Source organism: Talpa europaea (assembly GCF_964194135.1).
Source record: "Talpa europaea genome assembly, chromosome: 9".
Lineage (NCBI taxonomy): Eukaryota > Metazoa > Chordata > Mammalia > Eulipotyphla > Talpidae > Talpa > Talpa europaea.
The window spans coordinates 113,925,524-113,946,090 of record NC_140076.1 but is presented as its reverse complement, the minus strand read 5'-3'; the positions used below and the strand labels follow the sequence as shown (position 1 = coordinate 113,946,090).

General features: G+C 43.6%; 1 protein-coding gene across 4 annotated transcripts in view; it reads right to left on the bottom strand.

Annotated features, from left to right (window-relative positions):
• Positions 1 to 20,567, bottom strand: part of PDE4DIP (phosphodiesterase 4D interacting protein) — a gene marked incomplete at both ends in the record, with an annotated part of 154,230 nt that overhangs the window by 68,993 nt on the left and 64,670 nt on the right. For 3 of the 4 annotated variants that reach the window (XM_084241826.1, XM_084241827.1, XM_084241828.1), the window contains 4 exons: positions 8,330 to 8,447; positions 9,827 to 10,002; positions 10,162 to 10,285; positions 12,746 to 12,822. In XM_084241826.1, coding sequence (XP_084097952.1) covers positions 8,330 to 8,447; positions 9,827 to 10,002; positions 10,162 to 10,285; positions 12,746 to 12,822 — 495 coding nt within the window. Of the gene's footprint in view, positions 1 to 8,329; positions 8,448 to 9,822; positions 10,003 to 10,161; positions 10,286 to 12,745; positions 12,823 to 20,567 lie in introns of those variants that run through there. The other variant, XM_084241829.1, reaches the window with a different exon arrangement.

The window sequence follows — 20,567 nt, the reverse complement described above, 5'->3', positions numbered from 1 at the left end:
TATGGTCGTAGAGTCAGGACAGTGACTGCAAATTATGAATTTTGTATAATAGTTTGCCCTCAAGTAAGATCAATACATTCACAAGCACTTGTCTCCTCTAGGCTCTATGACTCAATCACGGTTGTCTGCCCATCAGTTCCTAGTTTACAAAACAGATAAGGTGAATTTAAACAATGATTTTCAGCTTACATCAAAAAGATTCTCAACAAGTGTGGGAGAGGATGTGGAGAGAGGAACTTTCATACCTTGTTGATGGGAATGTGCACTGGTACAGCCACTTTGGAAAGAGGCCTGGACTGATCTTAAAAACTAAAAATAAAATACAGTATGATCCAGTAATCCAACTTTGAAGTCTCCAAAGAACACAAAATCATCAACTCAAAAAATTATACACTCCACGTTGTTTGTTGTGGCATTACTTACAATAGCTAGGCCATAGAAGTGCCCACTCACAGGGCTGGGTAAGGAGCTGGCTTAGCCACACAATGGAGTACTATTTGGCTACAAGGAAAGATGAAATGTCACCATTACAGTGAATGGAGGGCCTTGAAGGGGTTCTGTGACACCGAGTAAGCCAGAAAGGTAAGGACAAGTATTGGACAATTTCACATATTTGAGTAATAGGAGGAAATAAAGCAGATGAACTGACAAGGCACTGATCATCAGCTGGAGGTTCTCACGTAAAGAGGGAGGGCGGAGGGAGAAAGAAATAGTGGGGTATAAGGGAAACAAGCAAAAGAGCAATTTTCAAACTGTGGTGTGCCTGGAGGGTTTGCTAAAATGCAGGCTTCTGAGACTTCCCTCCTCGAGTTTCTGGTTCAGATTAGTCTGGGGGGGTGGGGGGAGCCTGGGATTTTGCGTTCCTAGCAAATCCCCCAGGCTTGCATCTGCTGCACTCTGGAAGCCACGCTTTGAAAATCACTGAGTTAGGATGATCTTAACTGTATTCAAAAAAATTCTCAGGCAAAATATCGGAAATTCTGTAGATAAATGGCTAAGCCCATCAATGAGGAGCATTTACAAAACTGATGAATTTGGAGAGCTGTATCTCACTTAGAGCAAGATTCCTAAGTACTACTCTGCCAGTCATCTTTTGCATTACATGCCTTTATTTTCACCTCTAGTTTTGGGGGACTAGGTAGTATCTCTTAGAACTGACACCACACTTGTATTGCAGTGCTTCTAAAACCTAATTCTGGACCGGGAGGGAGTTTCCAAGAGAATCAGTGAGGTGGAAAATCCCCATGTCCCAAACCAGTTGTGTTAGGTTTCACTGCCCTAGTTATGACATTGGATGTAGACATTCTAATTACTAAAAACTATGCCAAAAGGAATAAAGTGATTCTGGCAGAGTGATTAAATAAATAAAGTGATTCAAAGCAGGTGAGCAAATGCAAGAATATCAAAGTTGAGGCAGATTGGTTTTATAGTAACCCCTTGAGCAAATGTGCAATTTCCCAGTGCTGGTTGGAAATCTTTAAGGAGTCAGGAGCAATTATGCTATGCCTTAGTTAATAGCACAATTATTTTGAAACACTTGTTTTAAAACTAGATTTCCAGTTCCAACGACAGGTTGCAGCCCTATGGTTATCAGCCGAATCCATCTTAAGGTAGTAAAGAAACACAAGGGTCTTTCAAATTTGAGTCACTAAATGCCCATAGGTTTTAAGTGAATTTTAAAGTATATGTTAGTCAACCAATGAGCAAGAACTTATGCAGACTCGGTATCTCTTTCCTCTGCCTTCAGTGAGCTTCTAGTTAAGCTGAAGGGGAGAACGCGTGCATGCTGCAATGGGAACTGACGGGTGACCCACATGGTAGTGACTTAAATGCAATACGTGGACTTCATGGGTTAGTGCGGGTTGACAGAGTTGAAGGAGGTGAAAATGGCTTGAGATGGGTCTTAAGATGGAGGAGACAAAGGCACTCTAGATTTTAAAAAAAAACAGCATCATCAAAATCCTTGCAAGTTGTGTTAAATACAGTGCTAGCCTGTAGGTAAAGGGAGAAGAAAGGTTCTGTGGGATATCTGAATGATCAGGCCCCTCTCTTCATGCATCTAATCTCTATCATTGCTCATTCAAAGAACATGGATGGAGGCCCAACTGGAAGGTAGACACCCACCTAGGAGGGAACTCGGTAACTAAAACTTGGTTAATGGTTGACAAAGGCTAGAGAATTGGGACTTAATGTTGTGACCTGGAGCAGTGATGGCACAGGACTAGCCCGGCAACAGGATGGACTGGAATTTCAGGGAGAGAGTCTGGGACACACAGACTAAGCCTTATGCATTTGTGTGTTCCCCTTCCTTCGCCTGAAAGTACCTTGTGCATTTTACTGAATGATAGTCTTGATCAAGTTGTAAAGAAGCCCCTTCTTTGCTGCTTTTAAAGGATCAGAACTATGATTGCCTTAACTGATAAGACCTATTTCTGAGACAGGTTACCCGAGAAGGTTATGTCTGGGGGACAGACAGTGATGTTGAATGAGGACTTGCAAATGGGTCTTCAGAGTCAATATTTATCGGCTTAAGAAGGGGACATGAAAAGCTTCTCTAAAAAAAAGAATCGCCTTATATGAAGTCAACTGAAGCTGCCTGAGCTACTAATCCCTGCAAGGTTTTCAGTCTCTGGGGCGTTTAGAATGCATTCTTGCCTTAGCCTCCACGTCAGATCTCTCCATGGTAACGCTGGGATGTTTGCTATTTTAGGAAGCACGCCTCACTGCATGCAGTGCTAGTTACATTAGGTTCCAAAAGAGGCAGAAATGCACTGGCTTGAGTGTCTGCTGCTTCGTGTAAATGGGAGGGTCCTGACTGCTTGCTGACTCTAAGCCTCTCCTTAATCCTGTTGTCCTAGCTCATTTTTTAGGTCAACCGTCATGACATGTTAGTAAATACTAATATTAGTAAACACTGCTTACATTATGCTGGGGAAAATGGGGAGAAAAAAATAAAACAAGAATTCCTCCAGAAGGGTGTACCTTCGCAAGTACACCCTACCTCCCTGCCTTTACTCCCAGGTCTGGCTTCATTTAAAGGTTCTTGCAGATGCCACTTCCAACTTTACAGGTACCTTCGTTAAAGAAGAGAAAAATGCCTTGTGAACGTCACTCCATTGGATTTTCTGACTTTCTAGGGAGAAAGATACAAAGAGCGGCAGCTTGACAGTCACTTCCAAAGACTCCTGAGCTCACAGATCACGAGGGCTTGTGGCTCTGAATGGAGACAGGATTGGAAGCAACCACGTGATGATGCTCATCAGGGCAACCGTTGTTGCTGTTCTAGAAGTTAATTACATAATAGGGGCTCGTAACTATCGGACAGCCCTCTCCAGCTGAAATGGATGGGGCCTCATATACTGGCAGACAGGAAGTTCCTAGAGGGATAGTAAAATCAATTAAATCAAAGAATTGCACCAAAACTGCCTGTCTTGTTTGTGAAACGGAGGCTCTGAATTTCTGCACTCCAAGATTATGGCTGCGTCCACACTTTCATACTGGGATCACAGGAGGAACAATGTGGAATGGAATCAGGTGAGTTTTCGTAACACGGACAACTCAACGTAGAAGGGGGAGAGCTGCGAGTCCTCCTATCCCTAAAGCCCAACTCGGGCTCTCGCTCGTGAGGGTGTGGAAGCAAACCCTCACCTCACCAGCTCCTCATCCCCTAAACCTGTCAGGGGTCCCAGGGGTGACTTTGCTGGAGATGAGGGGATTCGTTAGTCTCTGTAGGGCATTTCCAGAACTTAGGAAATGAACTTGAGCCTTTGACATTATCAGGGTGAGGGTCTTTCGGTGAGAGGTGAATGGCAGGCAAAGGTTGGAGTGTAACACAGTGGAGCTCAGATGCTCCTGTTTTAGTAAGACAAGGATGACACCCACCGCAAAGGCTGCAGCTGCCATTAATAGCCAGAGTTGTCACACATGACTGCATACAGAGGGGGGAGACAAAGTGCTTTATAATTGGTTCTATATTTTCATCCCAATCTAATTCACAGAATGGACTACATGAACTAGTGAAATCTCGTATCAAGCCATGATTTGCTATCTTAGGAGGTGACATCAATGATTTGCTCAGTCAATCCTCCGTCTAAACCACCCCAGGATAGCCTTACTGAAATGCAAATAATATGCTTTTATTTCGCTTGCTCAACTTTTTGTCTTAATTCTCTGTTGCCTACAACATGAAGTCATTAGTTTGACACTTATGGCATTTTTCAATCATTATCATACATTTGGTAATACCAATTATCCCTAATTCCTTATATGTGTTCTATACCACTGTCTATATTGTTTCTCCTGCCTAGAATGCATTTATATTTTCTGCCTGTTGTACTCAGCCTTAAAAGGCCTCAGGCCAAAGGTGACCTCCAAATATCATTATTAAGTACTTACAATGCACTAGGTACTGCATTTGGTAAGAGATTCCCATTATCACCCTGTATTTTGGTTCTTAGTTCACATGCCAATCTCTTACTGGACTATAAAGCCTTTAAAAGGTAAAACTCCTTAGACCAGTGGTCCTTACAGTAGAAGTACCATCTCCTAAAGTGCATTTTGCAAATTCATGGGGGTGTTTCTTGTTTTGGTGGTCATCACAACAATGAGAGGTTCAAGGGATACCCCATCACTTGCAATGGGTAGGACAAAGCATGTGCTAAAGGCTGAATGACTTTTGAATATTCCGTGGGGTGCTGATGGACATTGTGAAATTGTTTATATAATCATCTGAACCCAGAAGTCATTCTGGACATAAATGAACACAATGTTATTATACTGACTTTTCCATGAATTAAACTGCTATGTAAATTGAGGGGATTGCTTTTTGTTTGGCTTGGAACTTTGCCAAGAGTTTTTCACCTTGACATTGCCACTTGCTGTCTTTGAATTACCAATGCAACCCAATCTGCCTGCATCAAACTGCATTTGAAGCTGTGATGTTCACATGATTTCTCACGTGGATATAAGCTCCTGACTGTCCTTTACTGTAGTTGTGCTCAATAAATTGCATATTCAAATAAACATTTTATTACAAAATATTTTCTTTTTCTGTCTTATATGTCAGCATATACCTTGCAGGACTGTTTTGATGTTTAATTTGAATATATAAGTATTTAGAGTAGCTGTTACGCATTTGCTTATTAATTAATTCATTAATTTAGCTGCTACTCATTTTTGGTATAACCTCACTCTCTTTCAGGCTGCTAACACAGATGATGATATCAGCAGTTAGCTAGGCACTTCCTAAATAGCTGAACTTTGGGTATCTGACCCCTATTTTACAGAGGCAGAAACTGTACTTGGAGGGTTATGTAAATTGTTCAAAGGCCATTCATCTAAAAAGTGTCGACACTGGGATTCAAATTCCAGAATCTGAGCTCAATTTTTCATACCACCCGGCTTCTCCAGTTAAAATCTATGAGGCTTCAAACTAGAACCAGCTATTGAAGGATCAGGAAACTTCCTCTAAATTTGGACTTGATGGCATCCTTCCATCATCAGTTTGAATCACTTGAGTATAGCTAGATGGCTCCAAGATATTAAAGAAATCACTTCAATATTTCTTTCTGTCTAGGTCATAGAATAAAAGATAGAAGCACAGAGACCCAAGCCATTTCCTTTCCCCAAACCAGTTTCCTTTTGGAGAAAAAGGCTGTTTCAGAGGGTTATTGCCCACTCAGGAGAAAGCTGCATTCTCAGGCCATGCCAGGCTGTTGCAGAAATGACAACAGAGGATAATTCTAAGCACTGAGCAGTACTTGGGGCCCATCTTTCCCCGCTTAAGACACAGATTCTAAGTGGGGAGGTGGGAAATGAGCTGTGGGAGATGTTCTGTCCCTCACATCTGGAAAAACCTATGACCAGAGGCCCCTATGAAAGAGCTTTGTGACTTGGATGTTAGCCTGTGTGCCTCACAGGCCCACCTGGTGCTAAGAGGCCAGCCCCAGAGCTCACAGACGGAGGATGGGTCCGGAAGGGACAGCTACCTCCAGCCACGATCACCCTCAGGAACTAACTTCAGCACTATATGATCAGGTTTGTAAATGTATAATGAGTTGGAGAATAGTAATACTAAGACATTCCAAGAACCAGGCAACACTGAATCATAACCATTTGGTATAATCTGCGTGACTTCCTGCATTTTTTCAGCCCACACAGTGTTATTATCCTCTGGATGCTGTACTTATCTCGTTCAAAGCGTACCTTTAGAATAGAACATAAACTATGATGACTCTTTGAAGTTATAATCTTTCTGCTCTTCAAGTGTGTTCTGAAATTGATACCAAACCAATTCTCCTTATTTGCATTGCAAATATTGAATAACATATACCTATGTTAGTGTAGACCAAAGATACTGATGAAACCAAGCACATGTACACCTTATATACTTACAAGCCTGTAAATAAAAAATAGAGCAAAGAGAGTGATTTTATTTCAGATTTTACATGAATATTACATCTTTCAGAGTGCCCCACCTTGGAGTGACTATACATTTTTCCCAAAGATGCTGGGCTCATACAGAAGGTCAGAATTATAGGAGACTTTGGATATTATTTGGACTCATTTTTTCATTTTACACAGACAGAAGCTGAGAAGTGATATGTCCATAGTCATGGGTTAACAAGAATCAAGATAAAATTCCCATCCCCCTACTTTGCAGCCGAGGTCTTTCTAATTAAAAACTGTTTTGGAATCTTTTCAAAAGTCCCTTTAAAAATGCTCCTTATATTTCAATATGTATCTTACTAAACTTTAAATTTGACTTAATTTTTTAAAAAGATTTATTTATTTATTTTTATACCAGAACCGGGGTACAGGCCAGAGATGCGGAGGGTGAGAGGATCCACCAGAGACAGAGCGGGGAACAGAACAGGCAGACTGACAAAATACACTGCTGAGGGGAGCAGAGGGCCAGACAGAAGAGGTCTGCCTCGCCATGTGGGACCCTCGCCGGCCGGCCAGTATCGAACCGGCCAGTATTGAACCCGCGCTGCAGAGGCTGCGGACAGCTTCACAGTGCAGCGCTCAACCGCCTGTGCCACCAGGGAGGCCCCAATTTTGACTTAATTTTAAAGTCATGAACTTTAATTTTGACCCCTACCTGTCAAATTACATGCCTACACCTCAATTCCTGAGTTTGTTAACCAGAGTTTTCCAATCAGAGCTTTCCAAACGCAGTGTAAAAGGTTTACAAGTGTGGCCAAGACAGTGATTTCTTCTACTCAACTGTGCTAAGCACCCTGGCTGCTCACCCCCAAGTGAGAAATCCATTCGTTTACTGCTCCACCTTCCCAATATTCTTATTTGCCATTTGTGCCACGCCAAACAGTGGAAACACTGCTAGAAATGGCTCATGTCACTGTTCTTGTCATCCTGACTCCAACTTGTGTATTTGTGAGCCAGTAACTTAAGCTGCCCACATTTTGTTTTATCATTGGCTTAAGATCTTCGAGGATACCTGGTTTCTTAGAAAAGGAGATGTTGTAGGGCTCCTTTAGAAAATATCTTTCTAGTAAATTAAAAGTGGACTGCAGGAGGAGAATTCTCCTAAGTAACTTCTAAAAGCAATGATAGTGATCAATGCAATTATTTTCACTGCAGTAAAAGAACAGTTCCTTCTTCAATATTAAAAATGCATCTAGATGTCCTATGTAGTGATGAATCGCTTGGTGTGGTATGCAAAATTCTAAGATAGACCCAGGGATGGACCCAGGTATCCAGACCTTTGCGTTGCTTCACTGCTTGAATGTGGGCAGTACTGCTGATGGGCTCCTATCAATAGAATATGGCAAAGGTGGTGGAATATCGATACAGAGTCATGTTATGTGGCAAAGTGACATGATGTTACCGATGTCATTAAGGTACCTGATTGGCTGACTTCAAGCTGACCAAAAGGGATGTATACTGATAGCCCTGACCAAACCGGGCAGGCCCCTTAAAAGATAAGTTAGATGTGAGAGAAGCAACAAGGCTTTCTCTCACTCTTATCCCACTGCTGGCTGCCACACTTCTATAGCCATAGAGAAATAAATGCTTCCAACAACTCGAGGGAGTTTAGAAGAAGATCCTTCCCCAAGTGAGCCTCCAGATGAGAAAACAGCCCATCTGACACCTTGATTTCAGACCTGTGAAATCCTGTGCAGAGACCCTGCTAGGTGACACCTGGACTCCAGACACACAGAAACTGTGGAATAATAAGTGTCAGTTGTTTAAATCACTAAGCTTGTAGTAATTTGCTACACAGCACTAGATCACTCATACACTTATATATACAAAACAAAATAGCAGGGTTGGGAAGCAGGAGGCAAACATTCCACCCAGACCTCACCTGCACTTCCATGCCAGTTGGCTCCTCCAACAGATGTAACAACTGCTGCTTCTCCTGCGATAACTGTTCCACAAGCTTCTCCTGGGTAGCCAGATTTTGACTCAGTTCTTCGATTCTTCTGGAGTAAAGAAAAAGTAAGAACAACAATATTTTCACGCTACTATTATGACCATTATGACCTTTATTTCTCAGCTCCCTCCAAAGACAGCCTGTCTAGCACAGTAGGTTTTATCCACTGTAAATTGAATTTCTTGGTACTTTTCTTTATAAAGCCATGTTTCCTCAGCCCTCACCCCCAAATATATACAAATGGCATTTTGCTTATATTTTCACTGGGTTCATGGAGCTCCTGAAGCCAGCCCAGGAATCTATAGGTCATAGGCATGCAACTTTTGGAATAAGCACCCAGAAGTTGTGTTTTTGTTGTTGGTGTGGTAGTGGGGGTTAATCAAGAAACAATTCTTAGGTGACCACTGCGTGTCCACCAGGCACTCTACTAGGTACTGGTACTGTGAAGTTGGATAAGACACAGTCTCTGCTCTGCAGGCACTTAAATTCCTTTGGTGGGTGTGTCAGGGGTTGGAAGCTGGGGGATACAGTTCTATAAACTAGTATTTATATCTTGATGCCTTCAGTCCCTCTTTCAGGCTTCTCCCTTTATCTGCAATTTAATATTGTTGAATTCCCTGCTTCAAAAATGCTCTAAATGGTTAGACTGGGCTGGGCTGGAGAGGGGCAGGACAGAGGTGAAGGGAACAGTGAGGAGATCAGGGCAATAACCCAAACAGTGAACAGGGCAGCCTCGACCACTGCCAGTTATCTTCAGGAGAAAATCTGGGTTCCTTCTTACAGCATACAAAGCTGAACAAGTGCACCCCATTCCCAATAAAGCTCACCTCTCACTCGTCTTCCTTAGACCCTCTGCTAGACTTTGGGTAACTATTGGCAAGTCTGGAAATATGCCCGTCCACAGTTTCTCCTCCTCCACACAATATCCCCTGCCCCAACCACTTCCTACACCATATCATCCAACTCCTATTCCTCCTTCACAATTCAACTCCCACTTCACCTCTCTCAGCACGTGTTCCATGGCACCTCACCTTTTAGTGTGGAATAGATGACATCTGTGTATGCTCCCAGGGTCGCTCATGTTGCTTCTATCAGAGAACTTATTAAAATCATGTAACATGCTTTTTGATGACAGGAACTGAGCCTTTCCTCTCTATAACCTTAGGGCTCAGCCCAGTGGCTGGCACACAGCAGGCTCCCTCCCTGTGAATCCACATCTGCTTGCAGCCATTTGACCATTTTCCCACGTAACCCTACGTGGGCCTCTAACTGCCCACAGTGAGTTCTGTTAATGGTTACTGTGGAAGACTCAACCTGAGAAAGAAAATCCTTTGCTTGCAGGGCTCCTAAAGTCCTTAAAAGAGCTATCTGGTCTTGCAGCCACAAGAACAGGCAAAAGACAAGTGTCAAATACATAAAGACACCTACTTGTCCCTCTGTGTCAGGGCCTCGGTGTATTGGTCGGACTTGATCTGGTCTCCGAGTCCACCTTCCCTGTCCTTGGTGACACCCTTCAGTTTCTCTGAAAGTTCCAGGTTACACTCTTTCTCGGCTTCCACCAGCGCTGCCATCCGCGCAGCTTCATTCTTTGCTAGCCTGGATTCCTGCAAAAGGAATAAAAAGTGAAAAGCTGCCAATCCCAGGTCAGCAGCCCTGGAGCACTTGGGGAGTTTGGGGAGCAAAGGAGGAAGGGAAAGGTGAATGCCAGGAGACAGGGCAGCAGGGAGAGAGGGAAAGAAGACCCCAGCTCTTGACCGGCTCACCTCCTGCAGAAGCTGGATCTTATTCTCCAGGAGCTGGTGAACGTGCTCCGTCTCCTGCTGTCTCTCTTCAAACTGGCGCCGGAGTTCAGCTTCATTGTGGCTGTTGAGATTCTCCACATCAGCCCTAAAACCACAGAGCACCGCCAGTCAGAGCCAGCCCCACGGCTTATCAATCCAATGTTGTGTTCAGTCAGAGTCTCACTGATGACAAGAAAAATGTTTTTTCCTCTGTAATCATTTCTGCAACTGTTCTTTCCAACCTGGCAACCTCTTAGGGACGCTGTAATTTTGTAGTATTTGTCATTCAGACTGACTGTGACTTCCCAGAGGCTTCCACACTGCTGTAGCTTCAAGAGGAGAATCTCTCATTTTGGGGGGCAGGACTCAGCACCCACGTTCACTATCATCTCTCCCCTGGTGGGTCCATCCAGACTGCTCCCACAGGGCTCTGCTAACTCCCCACCTTTCTCGCTATTTGAACTTAAAGTGTTCCCTCCATTTAGACGGCTAGAACAGAATACCCAGGCAGACAGCCGCAGAAATGCTCTCCTCTACAATAACCTAAAGACTCCTGAACATGGGCTACCTACTTAGAGTTCCATCTAGTTTCCATGGTTTCGTGCAAAGGCAGCGGACATTTAATCCGTGGAAGTCCAGGGCTCTTTGCTTCTCTGATGTCCCCAGGAATGAAAGCCCAGGCACTAACATGAAGCGGGTAAGGTGTCATCAGTTTATTTATAGCTAAAGACAGCTGCTCTTGGATGTCTGAGGATTAGAAATTTTGGGGTAGTATCAGGTGCTGAATGATCTTAATTCCGGTTTGGTTTTATTCCTGTTTGAAGCCATTTGTTGAGAACCATGCACCATCTTCTTGTTCTCAGGGCAGAGAACAATATTGAGCCTCTGTAGACTCAGGCTAAATCAGAGCTGCTCTACCCAAGCCAGTGCAGGAGGCTAAATCCCTGGAGACCAAATGGGGTTTCTCTGAAAGTCACAGGTCCTTGGTTGATAACGGAACCTACTTACCACCATCCCAGAGCCTATATTTATCTTAAGATCCCCTATCATTACACGGTTTTGAGGGTAGAAGGGTCTTGATTGTATAAAGGTCAAAACTCAAGGGAATAACCCGAGACTTCTAAGTTGGCGGACCTTAGGAATCATCCACTTTTGACTCTCTGCTCCTCTTGATCAATGCAATAGACAACAGTTAACTACAATATCCTGAAAATGGAAATTGTGTATTTTCTGAGTAACTCAGTTAGCTTGTAGTTTAACAAGCTACAGCTGTTGTAAGGTCAGAAGAGCCTTGAACTTGAAACCAGAAAATGTGAAATCTGCTAGTCAAGAATAGCTTCATGCTCTGGACCTTGGTTTTCCCATTTTGAAATATAGGATTATGCCACCTAATAAAAGTTGAATGACACTGAAACAATTTTAAAGCATTATACACTCTCAAAATTTATTACTCAATTGTCCTTTTAAGTTTTCTTAAAATATATTAGGTCACTAATACTTTAGTAAGTGTTTAATGGTACCAGACTACTGTGTATATTTCACTTTAGTTTTAAATGTTCTGATCTGGTTGGGCTGCCATGCTAAATATCAAGAAATACTGTAGATTCTAGAGGAATGCCAGATCAGAGTGATGTACACTGATCCCAGGACACAATCTGAAAATTATTTGTAAAAACAATTTTAATAACATTTATTTTAAACTATGATTTTTAATTTCTAATATATATATATATAAGTAACCATTAAACAATATAAAAGTATATAAAGAAAAAAAAGTCACCCTGTCATGAACTCTAATCTCATGCCTTTGAAATAAATGATGCTAAATAGTTTGGTGTGTAACCCTCCAGTTTTTTTCCATGCAAAATCAATCAAAACATATATATTCAGAGAGGACTATTTGTCTTCACCCCAACTATAAGCATCACTCAGTACTTTTCCCCTTCTTTAGTTTTTCAGGGATTTCCTACTAGGACAGTGCACAGAACCAAGTCATTCTTTATAACGAACTGCATAATATTCCACAGAATAGTTATATAAAAATTTCTTCAACCTACTATTACTGGACAATTGTTTCTAGCTTTTTGACACTGCAAATAATGGCTGCTGTAAATATCCTTTTAACATTCATCCTTTCAGATTAGCGCTTCTATTTATGAGGACTTGATTCCCCTAAAAATTATTTGCTCAAAGGAAATGCTTATTTTTCACTTTGCTAAGCAGTGCCACATACAAAGATGCTGCGATAATTCAAACTTTCACCAGCAATATGTGAAAATTCCCATTTCACCCAAACTCTGTGACAGCCATTGCTGATATTCGTAGAGGAAATTCATAATCTTAGGTCTTTTGCATTTACCAATCTATGGCAAGATCTGTCGGGCTTAGCAAGAGACAGAGAGCCCAAGGAAAAGAAAGCTCATTGTTTCAGTTCCAGAACTGGGCTCACTCAGCATTCATGTGCCAGAGAGAAGGTTCAGGGATCCAATCCCAAATCTACTGCTCTCAGGTAACTGAGTCAAACTCTGGAAGGGCCAGAGCTCAGTTCGATCAAATTGCAACTCACCATGTTTTATCCAAATGCTGTTTTTTGTCCTGGAGTTCTCGTTTCAGGCTCTCTACTTCAACCTTCAGCTCAATGTTCTGAAAAGTAGATGGGCATTAAAAGTCATTAACCACCACCACCCTGGAGCCAGCTTCGAACTTGAGTCCTGCCTGGGTTACAACTTCACAACTCAGTTTTACCTCAACCCTCTTCCTGGGCTTGACGTCAGGATACAGATGGGTCCATCACCCAATTAGAGATGAGATGAACGAACTGTAGGGCCTCAGAACTTCCCTGAGCTACTGCCCATCCTCCCAACCTGTTCACTGCCCTGGGAAGGTGGGCACTGCCCAAGCCTGCTTATTCTTCAAAGAACTGAGGACAGAGTCTGTATTAAATTCTTTTTTTTCTTCCTGCCATAGCAGTGTTCCTGAAAATCAAATTGCTGTATCTAGAATTCTATTTTAAATATCCCCAGAGATTTAATTATTTGAAGAAATCACACGATGAACGCTGTTTTAAACAACACATTGCTTTTATCATAAAATCAGACTTTTACATATTGGGTTTGCTTAGGGTGAAAAAGGACTCTGATGATGACTTTAAGAAGGGAACGACTTTTTTTTTTTGAGATGAAGCAGAAATAAGACAAACAGAAAAAGGAAATGAAAACAACCTAAATGGAGTAAAGAATGAATAAAGACTTGGTGAGACGGGGCACATGAACTGCCTGGTGCAGGCTCAGAGACTGGCATTGGTGGTTACACAGAGCAAAATGCTTCCTGTGTGCTGACACCCACAGACGCCCCTTGTACTGCAGTCACTGTCCCTTCAGTCACTTTGCAGGGCTCTATCTAGAGGCTGTCTTACTTCTGTAGTTAATAAAGGTCTTTCTGTGTAACTCTATGTCACAGACTGCATCAGGGAAGACACCAATTCACCTGTGTACAATAAGCCTTAAAACTGGTGGTGGGGAGGCACAGGGGCTCAGCAGAGAAGACAGATTGTCTCTGGCCTGTGAAAGGCCCACTGGGAAGACTGGGCCATGACCGGCAGAGCACAGGACCATCAAGGTGTGCAGGGTGAGACCCCATCACAGCCAGGTCTGCATTGAAGAAGGAGTTTCTGGCACATGTGGAGGTAGATGAGTCGGGATTAGGGAGGAGGATGTCTGAGGCCAAAGGGTGGAAGGACTCAAGAAACATTTCAGAGGTAGATTCGACAGGGTCGAATGGTTTATGAGAGACTGAGATTAAACCAGATGGAGGAATAAGAAGACGCTGAGCTTTCTAGCAAGTAGGTGGTAATCAGACAATTAACTAAAATAGGAAAAGGTTTAAAAAAAAAAAAAGGAGCAGATTTCTGGAGGAGGAAACCATGAAGCCTATCAATATCCAAAAATATTTGTTGAGGGATTGGCATCATTTCAGTTTTAGGGCTCAGTGTACAAAGATGAATCAGTGTTTTCCCTGATGAAGTCTGTGACGTAGCATTTACAACAGTAAACTGGGGTACCAGATTTAGTCAGTTAAGACATGGAATACCCAATTCAGATAAATGACAGATAATTCTTAGTATAGTGTATCCCTTGTAGTATTTAGTACATATGTACACCAAACAATTGTCTCTTGTTCATCTGGGGTTCAAGTTGTAGTGAGCATCTTGTATTTCACCTGGCAATGCTAACATCAAAAGATTAGCAACTGACAGCAAAACATATTTTAATTCTGTATGAGGAAAAACCCAAGATCCCAACATCAATTCTATGGCCTGACATTGTGAAAGCTATTTATTTACTTCAACTGATCTATCTGTGAATTAGAGAATCTAACAAGTTAATATGTTCCCAGCTTTGTGCTCACAACTAGGAATATGGTCCCTGAGCTACAGACCCTTCAGAGAGAGGAGGTGATAAACATTCTATTAGATGAGAAATAAAGAGAGCAGTTTCCTTATAGGGATATAATTTTGTACCTTCCTCATTCATAAACCTGCTTTAGAAGGTTGTAGTGCACAATAAATTAATACAAGGGAAAGATTCTGAGCAATAATAGGAATATTGGGAGATTGATATATAATTATAACATTGTCATCACCACCACCACATTATTATCTGCAGTTTGTTTTTCCTGAGCTCATAATATTTCAAGTGGATTCAGAGGATTCTGTGCTCAGCATATGGTACAGGAAAAAAGACTCCTAAGTTTATTGTTATTTCTGTCACCAAGTAATTCACTGCGTACTTTGGGGAAGACTCTGCTAAAGTTTTTCCACTTGCAAAATGGAGTGAGTGATAAAGAATGAGTAAAGAGTAATTAAACATCTCCTATGGAAGACCATGTGATATATAACTACAAAAGGTTACTCTTGATGAGGTTCATGAGGCTTGGCTTGAAGTCAGAAAAGTCCTGATAGGTAGGAAAAAAATCTCATGTCTGAAAACACACGAGGCTGTAACACCTGAAGCCTCATACCACGCTGCTGGTTCTTATCTCAGGATGTAACACAGGGTGCCTGGATGAGTCATAAACTGATGAATAGAAGACCCCCCTGAAAGTCCCTTTATACCATTTTTGCATAAGAAAACCTTGTCTGTTTAATCAAAGCAAGTAAACACAGAGGGCATGTGGGTGGCACTGTGAAACCCGCAAGGGAATGGGTCTCAGGCTGGAAAGAAGTAGGTGCAAACCCTCCTCTGTGACCTACCCAGGAGGTGATCTGGGCGGGGCATTTAATCACTGAGTCTCAGTTGCCTATGCCACAGGGACACTGCGAGGACTAAGTGAGATCAAGTAGGTAAGTGTTATAGGGCAGCCCTGATATTGATCGGGTTGCCTCGCTGTGGGTCCTCACCGCACGCTGAAAAGGGACTTATGAATACTCCACTGCAGGCACACACAAAAGGTTCATAAAAGGTTTATTGACAAGGGAAAAGGAAATAAGGGAAATGGACAACTCAGGGAGAAAATAGGGAAATAAAGTCTTTCATGCGTCCTACCCGATCCCCCGACCTGGAAATCCAAAGGCACTCTCAGAGCTGGCCAGACGCTGCCAGCTGGCGGAGAGCCAAAATGGGGACCCCCCCCCCGCCCCGCCCAAGCCCACGTGTCTGGCTTTATACCAACCTGGCTGCTTCACCCCACCCTCAGGTCCCAGCCACCTTCCCTTGGGTGGGGATGGGATGTGGAGTTCCCAGTGTCTTTGGCTTTGGCCTGGGGTGGGGGTGGAGTCCACAAAGCCTGCATGGAATCAGCTTTAGGACAGCCTTTTCCCTCAACAGAAGGACCACCCAGCAGAGCTGCCTGGTACACAGCTGCCCAAGACCCTTGTTTACTTCCTCTTTGTCCCCAGGCTAACTAGGGCCAGCCAGAGACCTCAGTTCCTCCAGGAAAAATATTTAAATCTAAAGGGAGGAAAAAAGAAGGATGTAAATTATGTGGGCTTGATTGGACCAAATCCAAGATAAGAAAATGAAGGAAATACTTGAATTCCTTTGGCAAAGAATTCACAGCTTTGAAGATCTTACCCTCTATCTGTTGCTGGGCCTTCATTTTTAAGATAAGAAAATGGAACTGATACTTGATAGAGGAAAAGTTGGAAATTTTTGACTGCACAAATCTATGACTATGCTAGAAACACTGGTGTAGACATGAATCGCACACTTTAAATGGATGTGTTGCTAAGCACGTGAATTATATCTCAATTAAATTGCTATGGAGATTTTCAACGAGCCTTGGGAAGTTATAATAGTTTCAGCTAAATCATAAAAGTATAACATATCATGTACTCTAATGCAACTAGAACAGGGTGCAACACGTAGGGAGATCATTATTATATCTGAGCTTTGGAGCAACACAGCACACTGTCTTCAGACTTCTCTAACGGAGATTAGCAATGGGGATTTCAAAATCTCTTTCCAATTCTGCCCCTCCTTTCCAGCCTCGGACACTCTTCTCTGAGGGGCTTCTTTCTCCTCACAGAGATGAGACAAGTCTCACAACTGGTCTCCTGGAGACTCTCCGCCTGATTAAACTTTCCCTGAAGCACAGCTTTGATGGACTCACCCCCTTTACTCAAAAAACTTGATGGTTTTTAACTGCACAGTAATTAAATTTTACCCAACTGAGCCTGATTACAGAGTCTATTTGAAATTTGACCTCAACCTACCTTATCCAGCTTTCCCTCTCATCACCCTGCACCCACCTAACTGGATTTCCCCCAGTGCTCGTGCACACACACGTGCACACACCCACACACACATGCACACATGGCCTGTGCTGTCTCAGCGCCATGTCACTGTTTTCCCTATAGTGTCATTAAATGCCACGTCCCTTGTGAAGCTTTATCTCCTCCTGTTAAACATCATCTTTCATGTCTTTGTGTTTTCATCCTTTTATTTTTATACTTCCAAATTGACAGCATCATGCTTTGTATTTCCATCTCATCTACCCTTTTCAATCACACACTCGTGGGGCAGAGACCATGGCAGTGGCATGTCAGATGGGTTGGTTGCTGGCTTCTTGGTCATTCAGGTAGGGTGAGGCTGGGACGTGGGTTTCAGGACAGATGAATCTAGAAACGCAGAAAGGCCCACCTACCACTTAGCCTCTGGGTGACCTTTTACATGTGTAAGTTAACAGCCTCTTAAAACCAATTTCCTCATCTATAAAATGGGTTTAAAATTTCCCCTAAGAGCAGCAGCAAAGGATAAAGGACCGACTATGAAAAGTCCCGAGCATGTCGCCCATTCAAAGACCTAACAGTTGTGACGGAGCTGAGGCCCTCACCAGGCCTCACCCCTGCATGCACAGTAAACACCCGGGAAGTGAGCCCCCAAACAGGACAAGTAGACAAGGCAGAAATGGCCACAGAGTGTCCACTGAGCAAAAGGACTCAGGACAATGCTGTGACTGTGCAAAAAACTTTTCACCTGAAGCCTTCAAGAGACTTTCTCTGTTCTAAATTGACTATTCTCTAAGCAGCATATTTTTGCCTATTGAAGACAAAAATTTGCTAAAATTGAGACAGAAAAGGAGAAAGCATGGCCCCGGGACAAGTCTGTACCCCAGAGTTCCAAAGGCAGGGAAGACTCCAGCCCCCCTCACTGTCTTCCTCTCGCCCTCCCTTGAAAGAATCAACATTCCCCCTGGGTGCTCTGCTGAGACTCGGGGTGCCAACTAAGCTCTCCAGACCTTAGAACAGAGGGGAAAGAGAGCACAGACCAAGGATTTGGTGGCAGTAAGGGATCGTGTTTAAGTTTTGGGGTACAACAATAGCATTGCGGTTACAGCTCAAAACAGAGCCCTACCTACGAGAGGTAGGTAGGGTTATCTTCCAAACACAGCTCAGGATGCCTGAGAATTTGGAGCAGGGGTGTGAGCAGCGTGGTGGCAATTGCCACAGCTGGGTGGTGGGTCATGGTTCCCAGCCCTTGAGGCAGAAACATGGGAGGTGTTTTCCTCTTTATTTTTGTCAACATTTGAAAATTTTCATGATGAAAAGTTAAAATGGGTATGTTCATCACAAAAAGGAAACTGTCCAAATCCTTTCTTATTTTTTCATCTCTGTGTCTGTAATCCCCTAAACTGAGGTCACAAAGAACACAAATGTGGCTCCCTACCACCGCTCCTTTCAGTCACCAGACTTATCTATGTTAACAGCAGTGCTGAGTGTTTCCCTGCGCTGAGGGACACAGGAAATATACCTGCCTCTGAGCACCTCTTAAACTCAAGGGACTCAGAACAGTCGGAGACTGGGACATGGGGAGGAGAGAAGAGAGGCAGAAATAGATTGCAGACCAGATTTTTCTAGAAAGAAATGGGCAATTTTAGTTGGGCAAATTGAATGTGCTAGACACAGCTGGTCCTGCACAGGCCCTGGAGACATTTCAGTGGTGTCCAAGTCTGTTCTTTGGTGGATGAAGTTTCCTTCTGCTCATTCAGTTTTGGAGCAAACATAGGGCCTAGTAGGTCTAAATATTTGACTGTCAGAACTACCTTCAAATAGTCACTCCCCCCCCAAACTTTATGTTTTTATCCAGCCAAGTACCTTGCATGGGGACCTCTCCCACTTGCCCAGAAAGATGATCAGGCCACCAGCATCGCTCCTAGTCTATGTTGATGTCAGATGCTCAAATGGGTTTTTTGATGATGGAGGAGCCCTTAGATTCTAGGGTGGAGGTGCCATCTTCTGCCGTCCCACAGACCCAGGTTCACTGTCTTCTTTTAGTGCAGCTAAGCTCCAAATTAGGGACACAGATCACCCCACCATGTGACAAGTGGCCTTCAGTGCCAAGGAAAGGACAGCAGGGCAGCGTCCTTGGCCTCAGTAACCAGAAGACTCTAGAAAGACAGGCACTCTCCTGCCAGAGCCTGCTTTTGTGTTCTGCCCCCAGAGAGAGAAGAAAGAACAGTGGAAAAGTTTTAGTTTATACAATACAAATACAAGGATTCACTGGTAATTGGCAAAACTCCCTGGTCCAGGTAAGTCTTTCAAGCTCAACCCACTTCAGTCTTCAGTCCTTAGTTGGGGGCTGTACACAATACCCTTCCCGTCCCATCCCAGTTGACCTTGACTTTGACCTTGAGTAGATTAGCACAGACATCACATGTGAATAAGCACCGAGTCTATAGGGATCAGCCAGCTTGCGCGCACGTGTGTGTGTTTGTGTGTGTATATGTGTGTGTGTGTGTGTGTGCGTGTGCTAGGGAGAGAGACCTAGAGGGACAGGGGCAGAGATAAAAAACATGTTCAGGGGCCTGCCTGGTGGCTCAAGGGGTTAAGCACAGTACTATGGAGCTCTCTGAAGCCTCTGCAACACAAGTTCGATCCCAGCCGGCCAGGGAGCTGCCCACATGGCACAGCAGGCCTCTCCTGTCCCGCCTGTTGCACCCCTCAGCAGTGTGTTTCGGTCAGTCTGCCTGTTCTGTCCCCACTGTCTCTGGTGAATCCTCCCACCCACCCCCAACCCGTACCTCTGGCCTGTACCCCAGTACTTGTGTGCATAAATAAATAAATCTTAAAGGAAAAAACATAGTCAGCAGGCAGAGGACAGGGTAGCTGAGACCTGGGCAACAGTAGCATTTGTTCATTCATTTGTTTTTTCATCGAACACTTACTGAGCATCTACCTTGGATGGGGAAGGCACTCTAGCAGGTACTGGACAGAGCAGAAGACACATCCTCAGCTATGGCCTAAGAGCACAGTAGAGTGTAGTGAACAGAAGAGACCCAGCCTCAGAGCCGCATGGGGATGCAAACCAGTGAGAGACATCAACAGCAGCAGACACACAACCAACCCAGGGCTGTCCTGTGATTGCCACTGCAGCCTCCAGGATGTCTACCCCGAGACCCACCATGAGTTATGTCAGGCCTTAGAGGCCCCCTCTTCCCAGTTCTCAGCTTTTAGACAAGAGGGATATAGACTGAGCTACAGCACTACACAGGGAAAATGAAAAGCCTGGTACTTAGGGCAACAGGATGCGCAATGCAGACAGGGTAGGGCCGAAAAGTGACCACGCCTGGGCCCACACACTAGCTTTCTCGTATCCCATTAGATTAAATCATAGGAAAGTGCAGAGTCAACCATTTTTCGCATCATTCACAGTTCTGCACAGCTCCTCTGTATTCTAGAGGTAAATCACCCAAGAGTTCATTCCCTGCGGTGCTAATCTCATTACCTTTCAGAGATACTGTAAAAACGAGGTGAAAAGAACACAAGTGGAAAGGGTAATGTTTCTATAAATGTTAATTTCCCCAAAGGCAGCGAGATGCATGAGTCAGAGGAAGGAGAACAGCTATTCAGGTCGACACTAAATGTAGGGGTCTAAGGAAAAAAATACTTG